This window comes from Rattus norvegicus, chromosome 19 (assembly GCF_021556685.1).
Source record: "Rattus norvegicus strain SHRSP/BbbUtx chromosome 19, alternate assembly SHRSP_T2T, whole genome shotgun sequence".
Classification (NCBI taxonomy): domain Eukaryota; kingdom Metazoa; phylum Chordata; class Mammalia; order Rodentia; family Muridae; genus Rattus; species Rattus norvegicus.
The window spans coordinates 72264706-72289431 of NC_141552.1; the positions used below are offsets into that span (position 1 = coordinate 72264706).

Below are 24726 nucleotides of genomic sequence, written 5' to 3' on the forward strand. Positions count from 1 at the left end.
TGTCTAGACTGTCCTATAAGCCTGTGTGTCAGGAGTGCTGTAGACATGTTTTCCTGTTTTCTTTTAGCCAGTTATGGGGATAGAGTGTTCTGCTTTCGGGCATGTAGTTTTTCCACTCTACAGGTCTTCAGCTGTTCCTGTGTGCCTGTGTCTTGAGTTCACCAGGCAGGTCACTTGCAGCAGAAAAGTTGGTCTTACCTGTGGTCCCGAGGCTCAAGTTCGCTCGCGGGGTGCTGCCCTTGAGCTCTCTGCGGCTGCAGCAACCAGGAAGATCTGCGCCGCCGTTTCCGGGAGCTTCAGTGCACCAGGGTTCCAGATGGCGTTTGGTGTTTTCCTCTGGCGTCCGAGATGTGTGCAAAGTGCAGTTTATTCTGGTTTCTCAGGCTGTCTGCCTCTCTGAAGGTTTAGCTCTCCGTCCCACGGGATTTGGGTGCGGAGAACTGTTTATCCGGTCTGTTCCTTCAGGTTCTGGCGGTGTCTCAGGCGCAGGGGTCCTGCCGCACCTGGGCCCTCCTCTGCGGGAACCCAGAGGCTTTATACAGTTTTCTCTTGGGCCAGGGATGTGGGCAGGGCTGGGCAGTGTTGGTGGTCTCTTCTGCTCTGCAGCCTCAGGAGTGCCCACCTGACCAGGTGGTGAGGTCTCTCTCCGACGGGGTCTGGGAGCAGAGAGCTGCTGTGGGCTGGGATCCACGGGTGTGGGACTCCCGGTAAACACAGGAAGTGCCCGGTCCTAGAGGAATTCTGCCTCTGTGTGTCCCGAGTTCACCAGGCAGGTCACTTGCAGCAGAAAAGTTGGTCTTACCTGTGGTTTCGAGGCTCAAGTTTGCTCACGGAGTGCTGCCCACGAGCTCTCTGCTGCGGCAGCCCAGATTCTGATTTATAATATTGTTCTAGCCAACTTCACTGGTTACCTAGCTACACTGACATGTGTGTGTGTGTGTGTGTGTGTGTGTGTGTGTGTGTGTGTGTGTTTGTGTGTGTGTGTGTGTGCGTGTGTGTATGTGTGTACCTGTAGAAGAGCTTTAAGTTAAGATGTGTTTTCAAGTTCTGCTTCTGTTGCCTCCACAAAGGAGTCACCTTGATCAAATTATACTATGGGCACAGATATTGGAGCTACCACAAAACTATATAGATACACTGAAACAGTGAAAGACACTAGTGTGGGAAACTATCTGCTTTTGGGCCTGAAGTATTAACATATTTTAGTAGTTATTAAGTAATCCTAGACCCAAAACTTCTGCTTGGAAGTATTTCAAGTTCAAGGCCAGCCTAAGCTATAGAGTTCTAGTATTAATTCTTTCTTATAGTGGGGAAATAGCCTCTTAGTGCAGGAGTGAGTTTTGGTAACTATATTCGTAAATGCAGATTTATGAAACAAAATAAAAGAGAACCTGAAGAACCTAGTATAGACCAAAGTTACCTGGAATATTATCCTTACCAACACTTCTTTCTCTGTTAGAAGATAATTGCTTCGTTCTTACTCTGTCGGTGATTGAGAGTGAACCCTGACGTGCAGGGCTACCTGCTTCATCAGCACCTAAAAAAGGAAGTGCATGAATTAGGTATATTTAATTCAAAATATTTAAAATATATTTGAAAATTTGTGTGTACCACACGACTAGAATCCCAGTATTAATGAGGGGGCTACAAGGGGATGCAAGGCCATCATGGAAAGGCCAGCCTAGGATATATCAAACTTTGTCTCAAAAATTACCTGTGTAAAATGTGTTAATTCAAATTTCTGATAAGTTTCTGAAACCACTGCACTTTATGTTCATTACTTGAAAATATAATAAGTCTCTACACCTCATTTCACCATTCATTTATAGAGATTATAGAAACATGAATATTTCCTCAGCCATAATGAAGTAGCCTTGTTGATTCAGGGTGTAACAGTGACAACTTTCTTCAGAACCATGACAGGTACACTGCATGAAGATGGAGGCATATCTGACACTCTCAACTTCTTTGTTGGGTACCATTTTGGTGTTGCCCAATGGCCTATTGACTAAGGAACATGATGACCCCATTCTTTGCAGAGATACTGTGGTATTATCCACGGTCATGGTAAAGTGAGGACAAAAATATTGAGATCTACACTCAGATTCTGATTTCTAATATTGTTCCAACCACCTTCATTGGTTACCTAGCTAAATTGATTTACTGATTATTGTTATACTTTGTGTGCATATCTATGTGCATATGATTACAGAGGACATACTAATTTGTGGCATTTCCATTTGACTTACATGGAGACTTTAATGAATTTACGTTCTGAGGAATATTGCAGGTGCTTACCTAGCTAGATTAAATTCTCTCTAAACCTGTGCTAGCTGGTAGACAATAATATCCTCATCTAATTGGGCAAAGAATGGAAAAACAGTTACCATTAAGACAGCACTTTGATCAGAGGACACAAAATGACTTAAGGATGGTAAATGGACTACATTCCTGGGTGATCTAGGTAAGGGTTCCACGAGATTCTTTGGCCCTAATTACTGGCAGAGATACTGAAATACTTTCACTTCAAGCTCCAACTTACACTCAGCCTGATGTCCAAAAAAGATAGGTTTATGTAAATTTTCATTTTAGGTAGGCTTGTACTACAGAAACATCCAGTTTATCCATTATATTTGTTACCCAAAACAACTTTAGTGGGAGAAAAATTAATCTGTTGTCATGACTTGCACTAATGAAACAAATATTGTCAATGTAAGTATTAATTGTGCACACACAGTTTTTGGCCTTGCCAAGATCACATGGTTCAATGTTGTACAACCCTGGAAACCTGTGATCCATGACATTGTGTTCTGTCATAAACACTGTGACTGTCTTACAAGTAGAGGGACACTAATATAGAAAATTGATATTTCCAGTGTCCTTTTTTCATACTTTTTTCCACATTCATGTACATGATCGCTTTGACTCTACGTGGAATAAGTTGTTGTCACCACTAGTATTCTTCCACAGAGTTGTTGAAAGACTCCCCCATCAGGGACAGCTCTATGGTAGAACTGCTAAATGTTCTATTTGAGAGGAACGATTAGTCTTCTACCGTATTGATATCATGACATCACCCTGGCAAGGATGCTACCTTAGGACTAAATATTCTATTATTCCCACCTATGATACTTTTCCCAGTATAGACAGATTAAATAAACAATTCTAGAAACCAAGTCAAAGCCATGGCTCTGATATATAAAGCATAATACCCTACATCCTAGAATCTAGAGGAAATTGCTAAGTTTCTAATTCTAATGACTCAAACATAAAAGAGGTAAATTGCAGATGGGATTATTCATACATCTACACTCATTTCCTTGATACCAGAACGTTCTTTAACAATGACTTATTAATGTTATCTGAGAGGATTTTTTATACTAGATGCCATAAAAAGAGGAGACCTAGAGGTCTTAACAAGGCTTCCTAGATAATCCCTTAGGCTCTTTGTCTCCTCATTTGTACTTCACTTGCTTATCACAATAGTATCTATATTTGTGACTAGAACCAATGGCCGCCAGAGGGCCACCACCTGAAAGCTCAATGAAACCATGGGCTCTAAAAGCAGTGGGACGTGTGTGTGTGTGTGTGTGTGTGTGTGTGTGTGTGTGTGTGTGTACCTTTAGAAGAGCTATAAGTTAAGATGTGTTTTCAAGTTCTGCTTCTGTTGCCTCCACAAAGGAGTCACCTTGGTCAAATTGTACTATGGGCACAGACTTTGGAGCTACCACAAAACTATATAGATACACTGAAACACTGCAAGACACTAGTGTGGGAAAATATCTGCTTTTGGGATTGAAGTATTAATATATTTTAGTAGTTATTAAATAATCCTAGAGCCAAAACTTCTGCTTGGAAGTAATTCAAGTTCAAGGCCAGCCTAAGCTATAGAGTTCTAGCATTAATTCTTTCTTATAGTGGGGAAATAGCCTCTTAGTGCAGGAGTAAGTTTTGGTAACCATATTCTTAAATGAATATTTATGAAACAAATAAAAGACCACCTGAAGAACCTAATATAGACCAAAGTTACCTGGAATATTATCCTTACCAACAGTTCTTTCTCTTTTAGAAGATAATTGCTTCGTTCTTTCTGTGTTGGTGTTTGAGAATGAAACCTGACGTGCAGGGCTACCTGCTTCATCAGCACCTAAAAAAGGAAGTGCTTGAATTAGGTATATTTAATTCAAAATATTTAAAAAATATTTGAAAATTTGTGTGTAGCACACGACTAGATTCCCAGTATTAAGGAGGCCTGACAAGGGGGTTGCAAGGCCATCATGGAAAGGCCAGCCTAGGATATATCAAACTTTATCTCCAAAATTACCTGTGTAAAATGTATAAATTCAAATTTCTGATAAGTTTACTATACCATTGCACTTTATGTTCATTACTTAAAGAAATAATAATAAACACAATTCTCTCCACTTCATTTCACCATTCATTTATAGAGACTATAGAAACATGAATATTTCCCCTGCCATAATGAAGTAGCCTTGTTGATTCAGGGTGTAACAATGACAACTTTCTTCAGAAGCATGGCAGGTACACTGCATGAAGATGGAGGCATATCTGTCACTCTCAACTTCTTTGCTGGTTACCATTTTGGTGTTGCCCAATGGCCTATTGACTAAGGAACATGATGAGCCCATTCTTTGCAGAGATACTGTAGGATTATCCACGGTCATGGCAAAGTGAGGACAAAAATATTGAGATCTATACTCAGATTCTGATTTCTAATTTTGTTCCAGCCACCTGCATTGGCTACCTAGCTAAACTGACTTTACTGATTATTGTTATACTTTCTGTGCATGTCTATGTGGATATGATAATGGAGGATATACTAATTTGTGGCATTTCAATTTGAGTTAAATGGAGACTTTACATTAATTTACGTTCTGAGGAATTTTGCACGTGCTTACCTAGCTAGATTAAATTCTCTCTAAATTTGTTCTAGCTGGTAGACAAAAATATCGTCATCTAATTGGGCACAGAATGGAAAAAGATTTACCATTAAGACAGCTCTTTGATCAGAGGACACACAGTGACTTAAGGATGGTAAATGGACCGCATTTCTGGATGATCTAGGTCAGGGTTCCACGAGACTCTCTGGCCCTAATTACTGGCAGAGATACTGAAATACTTTCACTTCAAGCTCCACCTTACACTCAGCCTGATGTCCACAAAAGGTAGGTTTATGTAAATTTTCATTTTAAGATAGGCTTGTACTACAGAAACATCCAGTTTATCCATTTTATTTGTTACCCAAAACAACTTAGTGGGAGAAAAAGTATTCTGTTGTCATAACTTGCACTAATGAATCAAATATTGTCAATGTAAGTATTATTTGTGCACACAGAGTTTCTGGCCTCGCCAAGATCACATGGTTCAATGTTGTACAACCCTGGGAACCTGTGATCCATGACATTGTGTTCTGGCATAAACACTGTGACTGTCTTACAAGTAGAGGGACACTAATATAGAAAATTGATACTTCCAGTGTCCTTTTTTCATACTTTTTCCACATTCATGTACATGATTGCTTTAACTTTACGCGGAATAAGTTGTTGTCACCACTAGTATTCTTCCACAGAGTTGTTGAAAGGCTCCCCCATCAGGGACAGCTCTATGGTAGAACTGCTAAATGTTCTATTTGAGAGGAAAGATCAGTCTTCTACCATATTAATGTCATGACATCACCCTAGCAAGGATGCTACCTTAGGACTAAATAATCTATTATTACCACCTATGATACTTTCCCCAGTATAGACAGAATAAATAAACAGTTCTAGAAACCAAGTCAAAGCCATGGGTCTGATATTTAAAGCATAATAACGTAGGTCCTAGTGTCTAGAGAAAATTGCTAAGTTTTTAATTCTAATGACTCAAAACATAAAAGAAGTAAATTGCAGATGGGATTATTCATACATCTACACTCATTTCCTTGATAACAGAATGTTCTTTAACAACGACTAGTTAATGTTATCTGAGAGGTTTTTTATACTAGATGCCATAAATAGGAGGAGACCTAGAGGTCTTAACAAGGCTTCCTAGATAATCCCTTAGGCTCTTTGTCTCCTCATTTGTACTTCACTTGCTTATCACAATAGTATCTATATTTGTGACTAGAACCAATGGCCTCCAGAGGGCCACCACATGAAAGCTCAATGAAACCATGGGATCTAAAAGCTGTGGGACATGTGTGTGTGTGTGTGTGTGTGTGTGTGTGTGTGTATGTGTGTGTGTGTGTGTGTGTACCTATAGAAGAGCTATAAGGTAATATGTGTTTTCAAGTTCTGCTTCTGTTGCCTCCACAAAGGAATCACCTTGGTCAAATTATACGATGGGCACAGACTTTGGAGCTACCACAAAACTTATATAGATACACTGAAACACTGAAAGACACTAGTGTGGGAAACTATCTTCTTTTGAGACTGAAGTATTAACACATTTTAGTAGTTATTAAATAATCCTAGAGCCAAAACTTCTGCTTGGAAGTAATTCAAGTTCAAGGCCTGCCTAAGATATAGAGTTCTAGTATTAATTCTTTTTTATAGTGGGGAAATTGCCTCTTAGTGCAGGAGTGAGTTTTGGTAACTATATACTTAAATGCAGATTTATGAAACAAAATAAAAGACTACCTGAAGAACCTAACATTAACCAAAGTTACCTGGAATATTATCCTTACCAATACTTCTTTCTCTTTTAGAAGATAATTGCTTCGTTCTTTCTGTGTCGGTGTTTGAGAGTGAACCCTGACGTGCAGGGATACCTGCTTCATTAGCAACTAAAAAAGGAAGTGCATGAATTAGGTATATTTAATTCAAAATATTTAAAAAATATTTGAAAATTTGTTTTTGGCACATGACTAGAATCCCAATATTAAGGAGGGGGTTATAAGGGATTGCAAGGCCATCATGGAAAGGCCAGCCTAGGATATATCAAACTTTGTCTCCAAAATTACCTGTGTAAAATGTATAAATTCAAATTTCTGATAAGTTTCCTATACCATTGCACTTTATGTTCATTACCTAAAAAATACTAATAAACACAAGACTCTCCACCTCATGTCACCATTCATTTATAGAGACTACAGAAACATGAATGTTTCCTCTGCCATAATGAGGTAGCCTTGTTGAATCAGGGTGTAACAGTGACAACTTTCTTCAGAAGCATGGCAGGTACACTGCATGAAGATGGAGGCATATCTGTCACTCTCAACTTCTTTGCTGGTTACCATTTCGTTGTTGCCCAATGGCCTATGGACTGAGGAACATGATGAGACCATTCTTTGCAGAGATACTGTGGGATTATGCACGGTCATGGTAAAGTGAGGACAAAAATATTGAGATCCATAATCAGATTCTGATTTCTAATTTTGTTCCAGCCCCTTCATTGGTTACCTAGCTAAACTGACTTCACTGATTTTTGTTATTGTTTAGGTGCATGTCTATGTGCATATGATTACGGAGGACATACTAATTTGTGGCATTTCCATTTGAGTTACATGGAGACTTTACATGAATTTACGTTCCTAGGAATTTGCAGGTGCTTTCCTAGCTAGATTAAATTCTCTCTAAACCTGTGCTAGCTGGTTGACAATAATATCCTCATCTAATAGGGCACAGAATGGAAATACAGTTGCCATTAAGACAGCACTTTGATAAGAGCGCAAACAGTGACCTATGGATGGTAAATGGATCACATTCCTGGATGATCTAGGTAAGGGTTCCACGAGATTGTCTGGCCCTAATTACTGGCAGAAATATTGAAATACTTTCACTTCAAGCTCCTCCTTACATTCAGCCTGATGTCCATAAAAGATAGGTTTATGTAAGTTTTGCATTTTAAGGTAGGCTTGTACTACAGAAACATCCAGTTTAACCATTATATTTGTTAACCAAAACAACTTCAGGGTGAGAAAAATTAAGCTGTTGTCATGACTTGCATTAATGAAACAAATATTGTCAAAGTAAGTATTATTTGTGCACACAGAGTTTCTGGCCTTGCCAAGATCACATGGTTCAATGTTGTACAACCGTGGGAACCTGTGATCCATGACATTGTGTTCTGTCATAAACACTGTGACTGTCTTACAAGTAGTGGGACACTAATATACAGAATTGATATTTCCAGTGTCCGTTTTTCATACTTTGTTCCACATTCATGTACATGATCGCTTTAACTTTACGTGGAATAAGTAGATATCACCACTAGTATTCTTCCACAGAGTTGTTGAAAGTCCCCCCCATTAGGGACATCTCTATGGAAGAACTGCTAAATGTTCTATTTGAGAGGAACGATCAGTCTATTACCAGATTGCTGTTATGACATCACCCTAGCAAGGATGCTACCTTAGGACTCAACATTCTATTTTTCCCACCTATGATACTTTTTCCCAGTATAGACAGATTTAATAAACACTTCTAGAAACCAAGTCAAACCCATGGCTCTGATATATAAAGCATAATACCCTAGACCCTAGAGTCTAGAGGAAAGTGCTTAGTTTCTAATACTAATGACTCGAAACATAAAAGAGGTAAATTGCAGATGGGATTATTCATACATCTACCCCCATTTCCTTGATACCAGAAGGTTCTTTAACAACGACTTGTTAATGTCATCTGAGAGGTCTTTTATACTAGATGCCATAAATAGGAGGAGACCTAAAGGTCTTAACAAGGCTTCCTAGCTAACCCCTTAGGCTCTTTGTCTCCTCATTTGTACTTCACTTGCTTATCACAATAGTATCTATATTTGTGACTAGAACCGATGGCCTCCAGTGGGCCACCACGTGAAAGGTCAATAAAACCACAGGCTCTAAAAGCCTTGGGACGTGTGTGTGTGCCTGTGTGTGTGTGTGTGTGTGTGTGTGTGTGTGTGTGTGTGTGTACTTGTAGAATAGCTATAAGATAAGATGTGTTTTCATGTTCTGCTTCTGATGCCTCCACAAAGGAGTCACCTTGGTCAAATTATACTATGGGCACAGAGTTTGGAGCTACCACAAAATTATGTAGATACACTGAAACTCTGAAAGACACTACTGTGGTAAACTATCTCCTTTTGGTACTGAAGTATTAATATATTTTAGAGGTTATTAAATGATCCTAGCCCAAAACATCTGCTTGGAAGTAATTCATGTCCAAGGCCAGCCTAAGCTGTAGAGTTCTAATATTAATTCTTTCTTATGGTAGGGATATAGTCTCTTAGTGCAGGAGTAAGTTTTGGTAACTATATTCTTAAATGCAGATTTACGAAACAACATAAAAGACCACCTGAAAAACCTAATATAGACCAAAGTTACCTGGAATATTATCCTTACCAACACTTCTTTCTCTGTTAGAAGATAATTGCTTCGTCCTTGTGTCGGTATTTGAGAATGAAACCTGACGTACAGGGCTACCTGCTTCATCAGCAACTAAAAAAGGAAGTGCATGAATTAGGTATATTTAATTCAAAATATTTAAAAAATATTTGAAAATTTGTGTGTGGCACACGATTAGAATCCCAATATTAAGGAGGTGGTTACAAGGGGTTGCAAGGCCATCATGGAAATGCCAGCCTAGGATATATCAAACTTTGTCTCCAAAATTACCTGTGTAAAATGTATAAATTCAAATTTGTGATAAGTTTCCTATACCAATGCACTTTATGTTCATTACTTGAAAATATAATAATAAGTGCAAGTCTCTACACCTCATTTCACCATTCATTTATAGAGACTATAGAAACATGAATATTTCCTTCTGCCATAATGAAGTAGCCTTGTTGAATCAGGGTGTAACAGTGACAACTTTCTTCAGAAGCATGGCAGGTACACTGCATGAAGATGGAGGCATATCTGACACTCTCAACTTCTTTGCTGGTTACCATTTTGGTGTTGCCCAATGGCCTATGGACTGAGGAGCATGATGAGACCATTCTTTGCAGAGATACTGTGGGATTATGCACGGTCATGGTAAAGTGAGGACAAATATATTGAGATCTATACTCAGATTCTGATTTCTAATTTTGTTCCAGCCACCTTCATTGGTTACCTAGCTAAACTGACTTCACTGGTTTTTGTTATTGTTTAGGTGCATGTCTATGTGCATATGATTATGGAGGACATACTAATTTGTGGCATTTCCATTTGAGTTACATGGAGACTTTACATGAATTTATGTTCTGAGGAATTTGCAGGTGCTTACCTAGCTACATTAAATTCTCTCTAAACTTGTCCTAGATGGTAGACAATAATATTCTCATCTAATCGGGCACAGAATGAAAAACATTTACCATTAAGACAGCACTTTGATCAGAGCACACACAGTGACCTATTGATGGTAAACGGACCACATTCCTGGATGATCTAGGTTAGGGTTCCACGAGATTGTCTGGCCCTAATTACTGGCAGAGATATTGAAATACTTTCACTTCAAGCTCTACCTTACATTCAGCCTGATGTCCATAAAAGATAGGTTTATGTATGTTTTGCATTTTAAGGTAGGCTAGTACTACAGAAATATCCGGTTTAACCATTATATTTCTTACCCAAAACAACTTCAGGGTGAGAAAAATTAAGCTGTTGTCATGACTTGCATTAATGAAACAAATATTGTCAAAGTAAGTATTATTTGTGCACACAGAGTTTCTGGCCTTGCCAAGATCACATGGTTCAATGTTGTACAACCTTGGGAACCTGTGATATATGACATTGTGTTCTGTCATAAACACTGTGACTGTCTTACAAGTAGTGGGACACTAATATACAGAATTGATATTTCCAGTGTCCTTTTTTCATACTTTGTTCCACATTCATGTACATGATCACTTTAACTTTACGTGGAATAAGTTGTTATCACCACTACTATTCTTCCACAGAGTTGTTGAAAGTCTCCCCCATCAGGGACAGCTCTGTGGAAGAACTGCTAAATCTTCTATTTGAGAGGAACGATCAGTCTTCTACCATATTAATGTCATGACATCACCCTAGCAAGGATGCTTCCTTAGGACTCAACATTCTATTTTTCCCACTTATGATACTTTTTGCAGAATAGACAGATTTAATAAACACTTCTAGAAACCAAGTGAAACCCATGGCTCTGATATATAAATCGTAATAACCTAGACCCTAGTGTCTAGAGGAATGTGCTTAGTTTCTAATTCTAATGACTCAAAACATAAATGAGGTAAATTGCAGATGGGATTATTCATACATCTACCCTCATTTCCTTGATACCAGAATGTTCTTTCACAACGACTTGTTAATGTCATCTGAGAGGTTTTTTATACTAGATGCCATAAATAGGAGGAGACCTAGAGGTCTTAACAAGGCTTCCTAGGTAACCCCTTAGGCTCTTTGTCTCCTCATTTGTACTTCACTTGCTTATCACAATAGTATCTATATTTGTGACTAGAACCGATGGCCTCCAGTGGGCCACCACGTGAAAGGTCAATAAAACCACAGGCTCTAAAAGCCTTGGGACGTGTGTGTGTGCCTGTGTGTGTGTGTGTGTGTGTGTGTGTGTGTGTGTGTGTGTACTTGTAGAATAGCTATAAGATAAGATGTGTTTTCATGTTCTGCTTCTGATGCCTCCACAAAGGAGTCACCTTGGTCAAATTATACTATGGGCACAGACTTTGGAGCTACCACAAAACTATGTAGATACACTGAAACTCTGAAAGACACTACTGTGGTAAACTATCTCCTTTTGGGACTGAAGTATTAATATATTTTAGAGGTTATTAAATAATCCTAGCCCAAAACATCTGCTTGGAAGTAATTCATGTCCAAGGCCAGCCTAAGCTGTAGAGTTCTAATATTAATTCTTTATGGTAGGGATATAGTTTCTTAGTGCAGGAGTAAGTTTTGGTAACTATTCTTAAATGCAGATTTACGAAACAACATAAAAGACCACCTGAAGAACCTAATATAGACCAAAGTTACCTGGAATATTATCCTTACCAACACTTCTTTCTCTGTTAGAAGATAATTGCTTCGTTCTTGTGTCAGTATTTGAGAATGAAACCTGACGTACAGGGCTACCTGCTTCATCAGCACCTAAAAAAGGAAGTGCATGAATTAGGTATATTTAATTCAAAATATTTAAAAAATATTTGAAAATTTGTGTGTGGCACACGATTAGAATCCCAATATTAAGGAGGTGGTTACAAGGGGTTGCAAGGCCATCATGGAAATGCCAGCCTAGGATATATCAAACTTTGTCTCCAAAATTACCTGTGTAAAATGTATAAATTCAAATTTCTGATAAGTTTCCTATACCAATGCACTTTAGGTTCATTACTTGAAAATATAATAATAAGTGCAAGTCTCTACACCTCATTTCACCATTCATTTATAGAGACTATAGAAACATGAATATTTCCTTCTGCCATAATGAAGTGGCCTTGTTTAACTCAGGGTGCAACAGTGACAACTTTCTTCAGAACCCTGGCAGGTACACTGCATGAAGATGGAGTAACATCTCAGTCTCTCAACTGCTTTGTTGGTTACCATTTTATTATTGCACAATGGAGTATGGACTGAAGACCATGATGAGACCATTCATTCCAGAGATACTGTGGGATTATCCAAGGTCATGGTAAAGTGAGACAAAAATGTTGAGATCTATACTCAGACTCTGCCCTATACTCAGTTTTATTCCAGGCACCTTCACTGGTTACCTCGCTAAACTGATATTACTCATCATTGTTATTGTTTATGTGCATGTCTATGTGCATATGATTATGAAGGTCATACAAATTTGTTGCATTTCCCTTTCGGTTACATGGTGACCTTACAAGACTTTATGTTCTGAGGCATTTTGCAGGTGCTTACCTAGGTAGATTAAATTCTCTCTAAACCTGTGCTAGCTGGTAGACAATAATAATCTCATCTAAGTGGAAACAGAATGGAAACACAGTTGCCATTAAGACAGCACTTTGATCAGAAGACACACAGTGACCCACGGATGGTAAATGGAACGCATTCCTGGATGACCTAGGTAAGGGTTCCACGAGATTCTCTGGCCCTAATTACTGGCAGAGATATTGAAATACTTTCACTTCAAGCTCCACCTTACACTCAGCCTCAAGTCCACAAAGATAGTTTTATGCAAGTTTTCATTTTAACGTAGGCTTTTGCTATAGAAACATCCAGTTTATCCATTATATTTGTTACCCAAAACATCTTCAGAGGGGGAAAAATAAAGCTGTTGTCATGACTTGCATTAATGACACAAATATTGTCAAAGTAAGTATTATTTGTGCACACAGAGTTTTTGGCCTTGCCAAGATCACATGGTTCAATCTTGTACAACCCTGGGAACCTGTGATCCATGACATTGTGTTCTGTCATAAACACTGTCACTGTCTTACAAGTAGAGGGACACTAATATTGAGAATTGATATTTCCAGTGTCCTTTTTTCATAGTTGTTCCCACATTCATGTACATGATCGCTTTAACTTTACGTGGAATAAATTGTTGTCACCACTAACACTCTTCAATAGAGTTGCTGAAAGGCTCCCCCATCAGGGACAGATCTATAGTAGATTCGGTAAATGTATTTAGAGGAAAGATCAGTCTTCTACCATATTGATGTTATCACATCAGCGGAGCAAGGATGCTACCTTAGGACTAAATATTCTATTTTTCCCACCTATGATACTTTCCCCATCTATAGACAGATTTAATAAACACCTCTAGAAGCCAAGACAAACCCATGGCTGTGATATTTAAAGCATAATACCCTAGATCCTAGAGTCTAGAGGAAATTGCTAAGTTTCTAATTCTAATGACTCAAAACATAAAAGAGGTAAATTGCAGATGGGATTATTTATACATCTACACTCATATCCTTGATACCAGAATGTTCCTTAACACTGACATGTTAGGTTATCTGAGAGGTTTTTATACTAGATTCCATGAATAGGAGAAGAGCTAGAGGACTTGAGAAAGCTTCCTAGATAACACCTTAGGCTCTTTGTCTCCTCATTTGTACTTCAGTTCCTTATCACAATAATATCTATATTTGTGACTAGAAGCGATGGCCTCCGAAGGCCAGCACGTTAAAGGTCAATGAAACCACAGGCTCTAAAAGCTGTGGGACGTGTTTGTGTGTGTGTGTGTGTGTGTGTGTGTGTGTGTGTGTACATGTAGGAGAGCTAGCAAGTAAGATGTGTTTTCATGTTCTGCTTCTGATGCCTCCACAAAGGAGTCACCTTGGTCAAATTATACTATGGTCAAAGACTTTTGAGCTACCACAAAACTATATAGATACACTGAAACATTGAAAGACACTAGTGTGGGAAACTATCTGCATTTGAGACTAAAGTATTAACATATTTTTGTGGTTATTAAATAATCTAAGAGCCAAAACTTCTGCTTGGAAGAATGAGGCAGAGAAATTCAAATTCATGTCCATCCAAAGCCATGTAGTTGTAGTATTAATTCTTTCTTATGTTAGGGAAACAGCCTCTTCGTGCATGAGTAAGTTTTGGTTACTATATGCTTATATGCAGATTTATGAAACAAAATAAAATACCACCTGAAGAACCTAATACAGACCAAAGGTACCTGGAATATTATCCTTACCAACATTTCTTTCTCCTTTATAAGATATTTGCTTTGTTGTTTCTGTGTCTTCTTTTGAGAATGAAACTTGACTTGTAGAGCTAAGTACTCCATCACGACCTAAAAAAGGAAGTGCATGAATCAGGTATATTTAATTCAAGATATTTAAAAAATGTTTGAAAGTTTGTGTGTAGCACATCCGTAGAATCTCAATATTCAAGGGGTGGGTACAAGGGGTTCCAAGGCCATCATGGAAAGGCAGCCTAGGATATATCAAACTTTGTCTCCAAAATTACATGTGCAAAATGCATAAATTCAAATTTCTGATAAATTTCCTACACCATTGCATTTTATGGTCAATACTTAAAAAAATAATAAACGCAAGTCTCTCCACCTCATTTCACCATTCATTTATAGAGACTACAGAAACATGAATATGTCCTTCTGCCATAATGAACTAGCCTTGTCATCTCAGGCTGTAACAGTGACTACTTTCTTCAGAACCATGGCAGGTACATTGCATGAAGATAGAGGAATATCTGAGACTCTCAACTTCTTTGTTGGGTACCATTTTGGTGTTGCACAATGGAGTGTGGACTGAGAACCATGATGAGACCATTCATTGCAGAGATACTGTGGGATTATCCAAGGTCATGGTAAAGTGAGAAAAAAAATGTTGAGATCTATACTCAGACTCTGCCATATACTCAGTTTTGTTCTGGCCACCTTCACTGGTTACCTAGCTAAACTGACTTTACTGATTATTGTTATTGTGTATGTGCATGTCTATGTGCATATGATTATGAAGGTCATAGTAATTTGTGGCATTTCTATTTCAGTTACATGGAGATCTTACATGACTTTACCTTCTGAGGAATCTTGCAGGTGCTTACCTAGCTAAATTCTCTCTAAACCTGTGCTAGCTGGTAAACAGTAATGTCCTCATCTAATTGGGCACAGAATGGAAAAACAGTTACCATTAAGAGAGCACTTTGATCAGAGGACACAGTGACCCACAGATGGTAAATGGACCCCATTCCTGGATGATCTAGCTAAGGGTTCCATGAGATTCTCTGGCCCTAATTACTGGCAGAGATACTGAAATACTTTCACTTCAAGCTCCACCTCACACTCAGCTTAAAGTCCACAAAGGAGAGGTTTATGTAAGTTTTCATTTTAAGGTAGGCTTGTACTATAGTAACATCCAGTTCATCCATTACATCTGTTACCCAAAACAACTTCAGATGGAGAAAAATAAAGCTGTGGTCATGACTTGCATTAATGATACAAATATTGTCAAAGTAAGTAGTATTTGTGCACACAGAGTTTTTGGCCTTGCCAAGATCACATGGTTCAATCTTGTACAACCCTGGGAACCTGTGATCCATGACATTGTGTTCTGTCATAAACACTGTCACTGTCTTACAAGTAGAGGGACACTAATATAGAGAATTGATATTTGCAGTGTCCTTTTTTCATACTATTTTCCACATTCATGTACACGATTGCTTTAACTTTATGTGCAATTACTTGTTGTCACCACTAATATTCTTCCACAGGGTTGTTGAAAGGCTCCCCCATCAGTGACAGCTCTATGGTAAAACCGGTAAATGTTGTATTTGAGAGGAAAGATCAGTCTTCTACCATATTGATGTTATCACATCACCAGAGCAAGGATGTTACCTTAGGACTAAATATTCTATTTTTCCCACCTATGATACTTTTCCCATGTATAGACAGATTTAATAAACACCTCTAGAAGCCAAGACAAACCCATGGCTGTGATATTTAAAGCATAATACCCTAGATCCCATAGTCTAGAGGAAATTGCTAAGTTTCTAATTCTAATGAATCAAAACATAAATGAGGTAAATTGCAGATGGGATTATTTATACATCTACACTCATATCCTTGATACCAGAATGTTCCTTAACACCGACATGTTAGGTTATCTGAGAGGGTTTTTATACTAGATTCCATAAATAGGAGAAGAGCTAGAGGTCTTAACAAAGCTTCCTAGATAATACCTTAGGCTCTTTGTCTCCTCATTTGTACTTCACTTGCTTATCACAATAATATCTATATTTGTGACTAGAACCGATGGCCTCCAGAAGGCCAGCACGTTAAAGGTCAATGAAACCACAGGCTCTAAAAGCTGTGGGACATGTGTGTGTGTGTGTGTGTGTGTGTGTGTGTGTGTGTGTGTGTGTGTACCTGTAGGAGAGCTAGCAAGTAAGATGTGTTTTCATGTTCTGCTTCTGATGCCTCCACAAAGGAGTCACCTTGGTCAAATTATACTATGGGCACAGACTTTGGAGCTACCACAAAACTATGTAGATACACTGAAACTCTGAAAGACACTAGTGTGGGAAACTATCTGCTTTTGGGACTGAATTATTAACATATTTTAGTACTTATTTAGAATCCTAGAGCCTAAACATCTGCTTGGAAGTAATTCAAGGTCAAGGCCAGCCCAAGCTATAGGGGTCTAATATTAATTCTTTCTTATGTTAGGGAAATAGTCTCTTAGTGCAGGAGTAAGTCTTTGTAACTATATTCTTAAATGTGATTTATGAAACAAACTAAAAGACCACCTGAAGAATCTAATGTAGACCAAAGTTACCTGGAATATTATCCTTAGCAACATTTCTTTCTCTTTTAAAAGATAATTGCTTCGTTCTTTCTGTGTCTGTTTTTGACAATGAACCCTGACGTTCAGGATTACCTGCTTCATCGGCACCTAAAAAAGGAAGTGCATGAAGCAGGTATATTTAATTCAAGATATTTAAAAAATGTTGTAAAATTTGTGTGGCACACGCCTAAAATCCCAGTATTCAGGGTGTGGTTACAAGGGGTTTCAGGCCATAATCAGATATATCAAACTTTGTCTCCAAAATTACCTGTGTAAAGTATATAAATTCAAATTTCTGATAAGTTTCTGAAAACATTGCACTTTATGTTCATTACTTGAAAATATAATAAGTCTCTACACCTCATTTCACCATTCATTTATAGAGACTATAGAAACATGAATATTTCCTTCTGCCATAATGAAGTGGCCTTGTTTAACTCGGGGTGTAACAGTGACAACTTTCTTCAGAAGCATGGCAGGTACACTGCATGAAGATGGAGTAACATCTCAGTCTCTCAACTGCTTTGTTGGTTACCATTTTATTATTGCACAATGGAGTATGAACTGAGGACCATGATGAGACCATTCATTCCAGAGATACTGTGGGATTATCCAAGGTCATGGTAAAGTGAGACAAAAATATTGAGATCTATACTCAGACTCTGCCCTATGCTCAGTTTTGTTCCAGCCACCTTCACTGGTTACCTCGCTAAACAGACATTACTCATCATTGTTATTGTTTATGTGTATGTCTATGTGCATATGATTATGAAGGTCATACAAATTTGTGGAATTTCCATTTTGGTTACAAGGAGACCTTACATGACTTTATGTTTTGAGGCATTTTGCAAGTGCTTACCTAGCTAGAGTAAATTCTCTCTAAAACTGTGCTAGCTGGTAGACAATAATAACCTCATCTAAGTGGCCACAGAATGGAAACACAGTTACCATTAAGACAGCACTTTGATCAGAGGATACACAGTGACGTACGGATGGTAAATGGACCCCATTCCTGGATGATCTAGGTAAGGGTTCCATGAGATTCTCTGGCCTTAGTTACTGGCAGAGTGACTGAAATACTTTCACTTCAAACTCCACCTTACATTCAGCCTCAAGTCTACAAACATAGTTTTATGCAAGTTTTCATTTTAAGGTAGGATTGTGCTATAGAAACATCCAGTTTATCCATTATATTTGTTACCCAAAACATCTTCAGAGGGAGGAAAATAAAGCTGTTGTCATGAGTTGCATTAATGAAACAAATATTGTCAATGTAAGTATTATTTGTGCACACAGAGTTTTTGGCCTTGACAAAGATCACATGGTTCAATGAGTACAACCCTGGGAACCTGTGATCCATGACATTGTGTTCTGTCATAAACACTGTCACTGCTTACAAGTAGAGGGACACTAATATAGAGAATTGATATTTCCAGTGTCCTTTTTTCATACTTTTTTCCACATTCATGTACATGATCACTTTAACTTGACGTGGAGTGAGTTGTTGTCACCACTAATATTCTTCCACAGAGTTGTTGAAAGGTTCCCCCATCTGTGACAACTCTATGGTAGAACTGCTAAATGTTCTATTGAGAGGAAAGATCAGTCTTCTACCATATTGATGTTATCACATCATCGTAGCAAGGATGCTACCTTAGGACTAAATATTCTATTTTTCCCACTTATGATACTTTTCCCATCTATATACAGACTAAATAAACACTTCTAGAAGCCAAGTCAAACCAATGGCTCTGATATCTAAAGCATAACACCCTAGATCCTAGAGTCGGGAGAAAATTGCTAAGTTTCTAATTCTAATGCCTCAAAACATAAAAGAGGTAAATTGCAGATGGATTTGTTTATACATATCACTCATATCCTTGATACCAGAATGTTCCTTAACACCGACTTGTTAGGTTATCTGAGAGGTAAATAGGAGGAGAACTAGAGATCTTAACAAGGCTTCCTAGATAACACCTTAGGCTCTTTATCTCCTCATTTGTACTTCACTTGCTTATGACAACAGTATGTATATTTGTGACTAGAACCAATGGCCTCCAGAAGGCCAGCACGTGAAAGGTCAATGAAACCACAGGCTCTGAAAGCTGTGGGACGTGTTTGTGTGTGTGTGTGTGTGTGTGTGTGTGTGTGTGTGTGTGTGTGTGTACCTGTAGGAGAGCTAGCAGGTAAGATGTGTTTTCATGTTCTGCTTCTGATGCCTCCACAAAGGAGTCACCTTGGTCAAATTATACTATGGGCACAGACTTTGGAACTACCACAACTACACTGAAACTCTGAAAGACACTACTGTTGGAAACTATCTGCTTTTGGGACTGAAGTATTAACATATTTTATAGTTATTAAATAATCTTAGAGCCAAAACATCTGTTCAAGGCCAGCCTAAGCTATAGAGTTCTAGTATTAATTGTTTCTTATAGTGGGGAAATAGCCTCTTAGTGCAGGAGTAAGTTTTGGTAACTATATTCTTAAATGCAGATTTATGAAACAAAAGACCACCTGAAGAACCTAATATAGACCAAAGTTACCTGGAATATTATCCTTACCAACATTTCTTTCTCTTTTAAAAGATATTTGCTTCGCTCTTTCTGTGTCTGTTTTTGAGAATGATCCCTGACGTGCAGGGCTACCTGCTTCATCAGCACCTAAAAAAGGAAGTGCATGAATCAGGTATATTTAATTCAAGATATTTAAAATATGTTGTAAAATTTGTGTGTGGCACTCGCCTAGAATCCCAGTATTCAGGGTGTGGTTACAAGGGGTTTCAAGGACATAATGAGATATATCAAACTTTGTCTCCAAAATTACCTGTGTAAAATGTATAAATTCAAATTTCTGATAAGTTTCCAACACCATTGCACTTTATGTTCATTACTTGAAAATATAATAATAAACGCAAGTCTCTACACCTCATTTCACCATTCCTTTATAGAGACTCAGAAACATGAATATTTCCTTCTGCCATAATGAAGTGGCCTTGTTTAACTCGGGGTGTAACAGTGACAACTTTCTTCAGAAGCATGGCAGGTACACTGCATGAAGATGGAGTAACATCTCAGTCTCTCAACTGCTTTGTTGGTTACCATTTTACTCTTGCACAATGGAGTATGGACTGAAGACCATGATGAGACCATTCATTCCAGAGATACTGTGGGATTATCCAAGGTCATGGTAAAGTGAGACAAAAATATTGAGATCTATACTCAGACTCTGCCCTATGCTCAGTTTTGTTCCAGCCACCTTCACTGGTTACCTCGCTAAACAGACATTACTCATCATTGTTATTGTTTATGTGCATGTCTATGTGCATATGATTATGAAGGTCATACAAATTTGTGGAATTTCCATTTTGGTTACAAGGAGACCTTACATGACTTTATGTTCTGAGGAATTTTGCAGGTGCTTACCTAGCTAGATTAAATTCTCTCTAAAGCTGTGCTAGCTGGTAGACAATAATAACCTCATCTAAGTGGCCACAGAATGGAAACACAGTTACCATTAAGACAGCTCTTTGATCAGAGGACACACAGTGACCCACGGATGGTAAATGGACCCCATTCCTGGATGATCTAGGTAAGGGTTCCATGAGATTCTCTGGCCCTAATTACTGGCAGAGATACTGAAATACTTTCACTTCTAGCTCCACCTTACACTCAGCTTAAATTCCAAAGGAGAGGTTTATGTGAGTTTTCATTTTAAGTTCGGCTTGTACTATAGAAACATCCAGTTCATCCATTACATCTGTTACCCAAAACAACTTCAGAGGGAGAAAAATAAAGCTGTGGTCATGACTTGCATTAATGACACAAATATTGTCAAAGTAAGTATTATTTGTGCACACAGAGTTTTTGGCCTTGCCAGATCACATGGTTCAATGTTGTACAACCCTGGGAACCTGTGATCCATGACATTGTGTTCTGTCATAAACACTGTGACTGTCTTACAAGTAGAGGGACACTAATATAGAGAATTGATATTTCCAGTGTCCTTTTTTCATACTTTTTCCCACATACATATGTATGATCACTTTTACTTCACGTGGAATGAGTTGTTGTCACCACTAATATTTTTCCACACAGTTGTGTAAAGGCTCCCCCAGGTGTGACAGCTCTATGGTAGAACCTCTAAATGTTCTATTTGAGAGGAAGGATCAGTCTTCCACCATATTGATGTTATCACATTACCCTAGCAATGATGCTACCTAAGGACGAAATACTCTATTTTTCCCACCTATGATACTTTTCCCAGTATAGACAGATTCAATAAACACCTCTAGAAGCCTAGTCAAACCCATGGCTCTGATATCAAAAGCATAAGACCCTAGAGCCTAGAGTCTAGAGGAAATTGCTAAATTTTCAATTCTAATGACCCAAACATAAAAGAGATAAATTGCAGATGGGATTATTCATACATCTACACTCATTTCCTTGATACCAGAAAGTTCCTTAACACCAACTTGTTAGGTTATCTGAGAGGTTTTTTATACTAGATTCCATAAATAGGAGGAGAACTAGAGCGCTTAAGAAGGTTTCCTAGATAACACTTTAGGCTCTTTGTCTCCTCATTTGTAGTTCACTTGCCTATCACAATAGTATCTATATTTGTGACTGGAACCAATGGCCTTCAGAAGGCCACCACTTGAAAGGTCAATGAAACCGTAGGTTCTAAAAGCTCTGGTGTGTGTGTTTCTGTGTGCGCGCGCGTGTGTGTATGTGTGTGTGTGTGTGTGTGTGTGCGTGTGTGTGTGTGTACCTGAGAATAGCTAAAAGGTAAGATTTGTTTTCATGTTCTGCTTCTAATGCCTCCACAAGGAATCAACTTGATCAAATTATACTATGGGCATAGACATTTGAGGTACCCCAAAACTATATAGATACACTGAAACTCTGAAAGACACTAGTGTGGAAACTGTCTGCTTTTAGGACTGAAGTATTACCATATTTTGGTAGTTATTAAATAATCTAAGAGCCAAAACTTCTGCTTGGAAAAATGAGGCAGAGAAATTCAAATTCAAGTCCAGCCAAAGCCATATAGTTGTAGTATTAATTCTTTCTTATGTTAGGGAAACAGCCTCTTCGTGCATGGGTAAGTTTTGGTTACTATATGCTTATATGCAGATTTATGAAACACAATAAAAGACCACCTGAAGAACCTAAAACAGACCAAAGTTACCTGGAATATTATCCTTACCAACATGTCTTTCTCCTTTATAAGATATTTGCTTTGTTGTTTCTGTGTCTTCTTTTGAGAATGAAACTTGACTTGTAGAGCTAAGTGCTCCATCAGCACCTAAAAAAGGAAGTGCATGAATCAGGTATATTTAATTCAAGATATTTAAAAAATGTTTGAAAGTTTGTGTGTGGCACATGCCTAGAATCTCAGTATTCATGGGGTAGGTACAAGGGGTTCCAAGGCCATCATGGAAAGGCAGCCTAGGATATATCAAACTTTGTCTCCAAAATTACATGTGCAAAATGCATAAATTCAAATTTCTGATAAATTTCCTACACCATTGCATTTTATGGTCAATACTTAAAAAAATAATAAACACAAGTCTCTCCACCTCATTTCACCATTCATTTATAGAGACTACAGAAACATGAATATGTCCTTCTGCCATAATGAACTAGCCTTGTCATCTCAGGCTGTAACAGTGACTACTTTCTTCAGAACCATGGCAGGAACACTGCATGAAGATGGAGGAACATCTGAGACTCTCAACTTCTTTGTTGGGTACCATTTTTGTGTTGCACAGTGGCCTATGGACTGGGGAACATGAGGAGACCACTCTTTGCAGAGATACTGTGGGATTATCCAAGGTCATGGTAAAGTGAGAAAAAAAATGTTGAGATCTATACTCAGACTCTGCCCTATACTCAGTTTTGTTCCGGCCACCTTCGCTGGTTACCTAGCTAAACTGACTTTACTGATTATTGTTATTGTGTATGTGCATGTCTATGTGCATATGATTATGAAGGTCATACAAATTTGTGGAATTTCCATTTCAGTTACATGGATACCTTACATGACTTTACCTTCTGAAGAATCTTGTAGGTGCTTACCTAGCTATATTAAATTCTCTCTAAACCTGTGCTAGCTCATAGACAGTAATATCCTCATCTAAGAGGACACAGAATGGAAAAACAGTTACCATTAAGACAGCACTTTGATCAGTAGACACACAGTGACCTAAGGATGGTAAATGGTCCCCATTCCTGGATGATCTAGGTAAGGATTCCACAAGATTCTCTTGCCCTAGTTACTGACAGAGTGACTCAAATACTTACATTTCAAGCTGTATCTTACATTCAGCCTCAAGTCCACAAAGGATAGTTTTATGTAAGTTTTCATTTTAAGGTAGTCTTGTACTATAGAAACATCCAGTTTATCCATTATATTTGTTAACCAAAACAATTTCAGAGGGAGAAAAATAAAGCTGTGGTCATGACTTGCATTAATGACACAGATATTGTCAATGTAAGTATTATTTGTGCACCCAGAGTTTTTGGCCTTGCCAAGATCACATGGTTCAATGTTGTACAACCCTGGGAACCTGTGATCCATGACATTCTGTTCTGTCATAAACACTGTGACTGTCTTACAAGTTGAGGGACACTAACATACAGAATTGATATTTCCAAGTGTCCTTTTTTCCATACTTTTTCCCACATACATGTGCATGATCACTTTAACTTTACATGGAATGAGTTGTTGTCACCACTAATATTTTTCCACAGAGTTGTTGAAAGGCTCCCTCAGAAGTGACAGCTCTATGGTAGAACCGGTAAATTTTGTATTTGAGAGGAAAGATCAGTCTTCTACCATATTGATGTTATCACATTACCCTAGCAAGAATGCTACCTAAGAACTAAATATTCTATTTTTCCCACCTATGGTACTTTTCCTAGTATAGACAGATTTAATGAACACCTCTAGAAGCCAAGTCAAACCCATGGCTCTGATATCTAAAGCATAAGATCCTAGATCCTAGAGTCCAGAGGAAATTGCTAAGTTTCTAATTCTAATGAATCAAAACATAAAAGAGGTGCATTGCAGATGGGATTATTTTATATCTACACTCATTTTCTTGATAAGAGAAATTTCCTTTTTTTGTTTTGTTTTGTTTTTGTATCTTCCTCCTTATTTATTGGACTCTTGGTAGATGACACATAGTTCTACACTGTTAAATAATTATTAAAACACCGAACCGTACTAGGTCCTGGCCCAGAGCTCCAAACCAGAAGCAATAAAGAAGCGGTGTGATGGGCTGGTGTTATTTCTCCATCACCGAAACCCATAATGAGGCCCTTGAATCCTTCCAGGGCCAGACCAGTGCTTGGGCCCTTGGGTTAACCCAGGCACCCCTGGCTGCATCTCTCAGGGCAAGGTCACCAGCAAGGGTCTGGAGGGAACAGTCAGCGGAGTACAGATAGACAGACCCAAAGGGGAGGAGGGTAGGAAATGGACAGGTGTTATCCAGCTGGAGATAGGATGCAGCGAAGGCAGGCTTAGTGGAGAGGCTGG

General features: G+C 38.3%; 1 protein-coding gene across 16 annotated transcripts in view; it reads right to left on the bottom strand.

The window, feature by feature from the left end:
- Ccdc7a (coiled-coil domain containing 7A) overlaps positions 1–24726 on the bottom strand; it is a 410770-nt gene that overhangs the window by 202636 nt on the left and 183408 nt on the right. For 11 of the 16 annotated variants that reach the window (XM_087595057.1, XM_087595068.1, XM_087595056.1 and 8 more), the window contains 9 exons: positions 22393–22491; positions 19749–19847; positions 17176–17292; positions 14574–14672; positions 11945–12040; positions 9320–9415; positions 6686–6784; positions 4049–4147; positions 1439–1537 (listed from right to left, as the gene is read on the bottom strand). In XM_087595057.1, the coding sequence (XP_087451183.1) occupies positions 1439–1537; positions 4049–4147; positions 6686–6784; positions 9320–9415; positions 11945–12040; positions 14574–14672; positions 17176–17292; positions 19749–19847; positions 22393–22491 (903 nt within the window). The remainder of the gene's footprint in view (positions 1–1438; positions 1538–4048; positions 4148–6685; positions 6785–9319; positions 9416–11944; positions 12041–14573; positions 14673–17175; positions 17293–19748; positions 19848–22392; positions 22492–24726) is intronic. The other 5 variants (XM_087595067.1, XM_087595066.1, XM_087595063.1 and 2 more) reach the window with 2 other exon arrangements.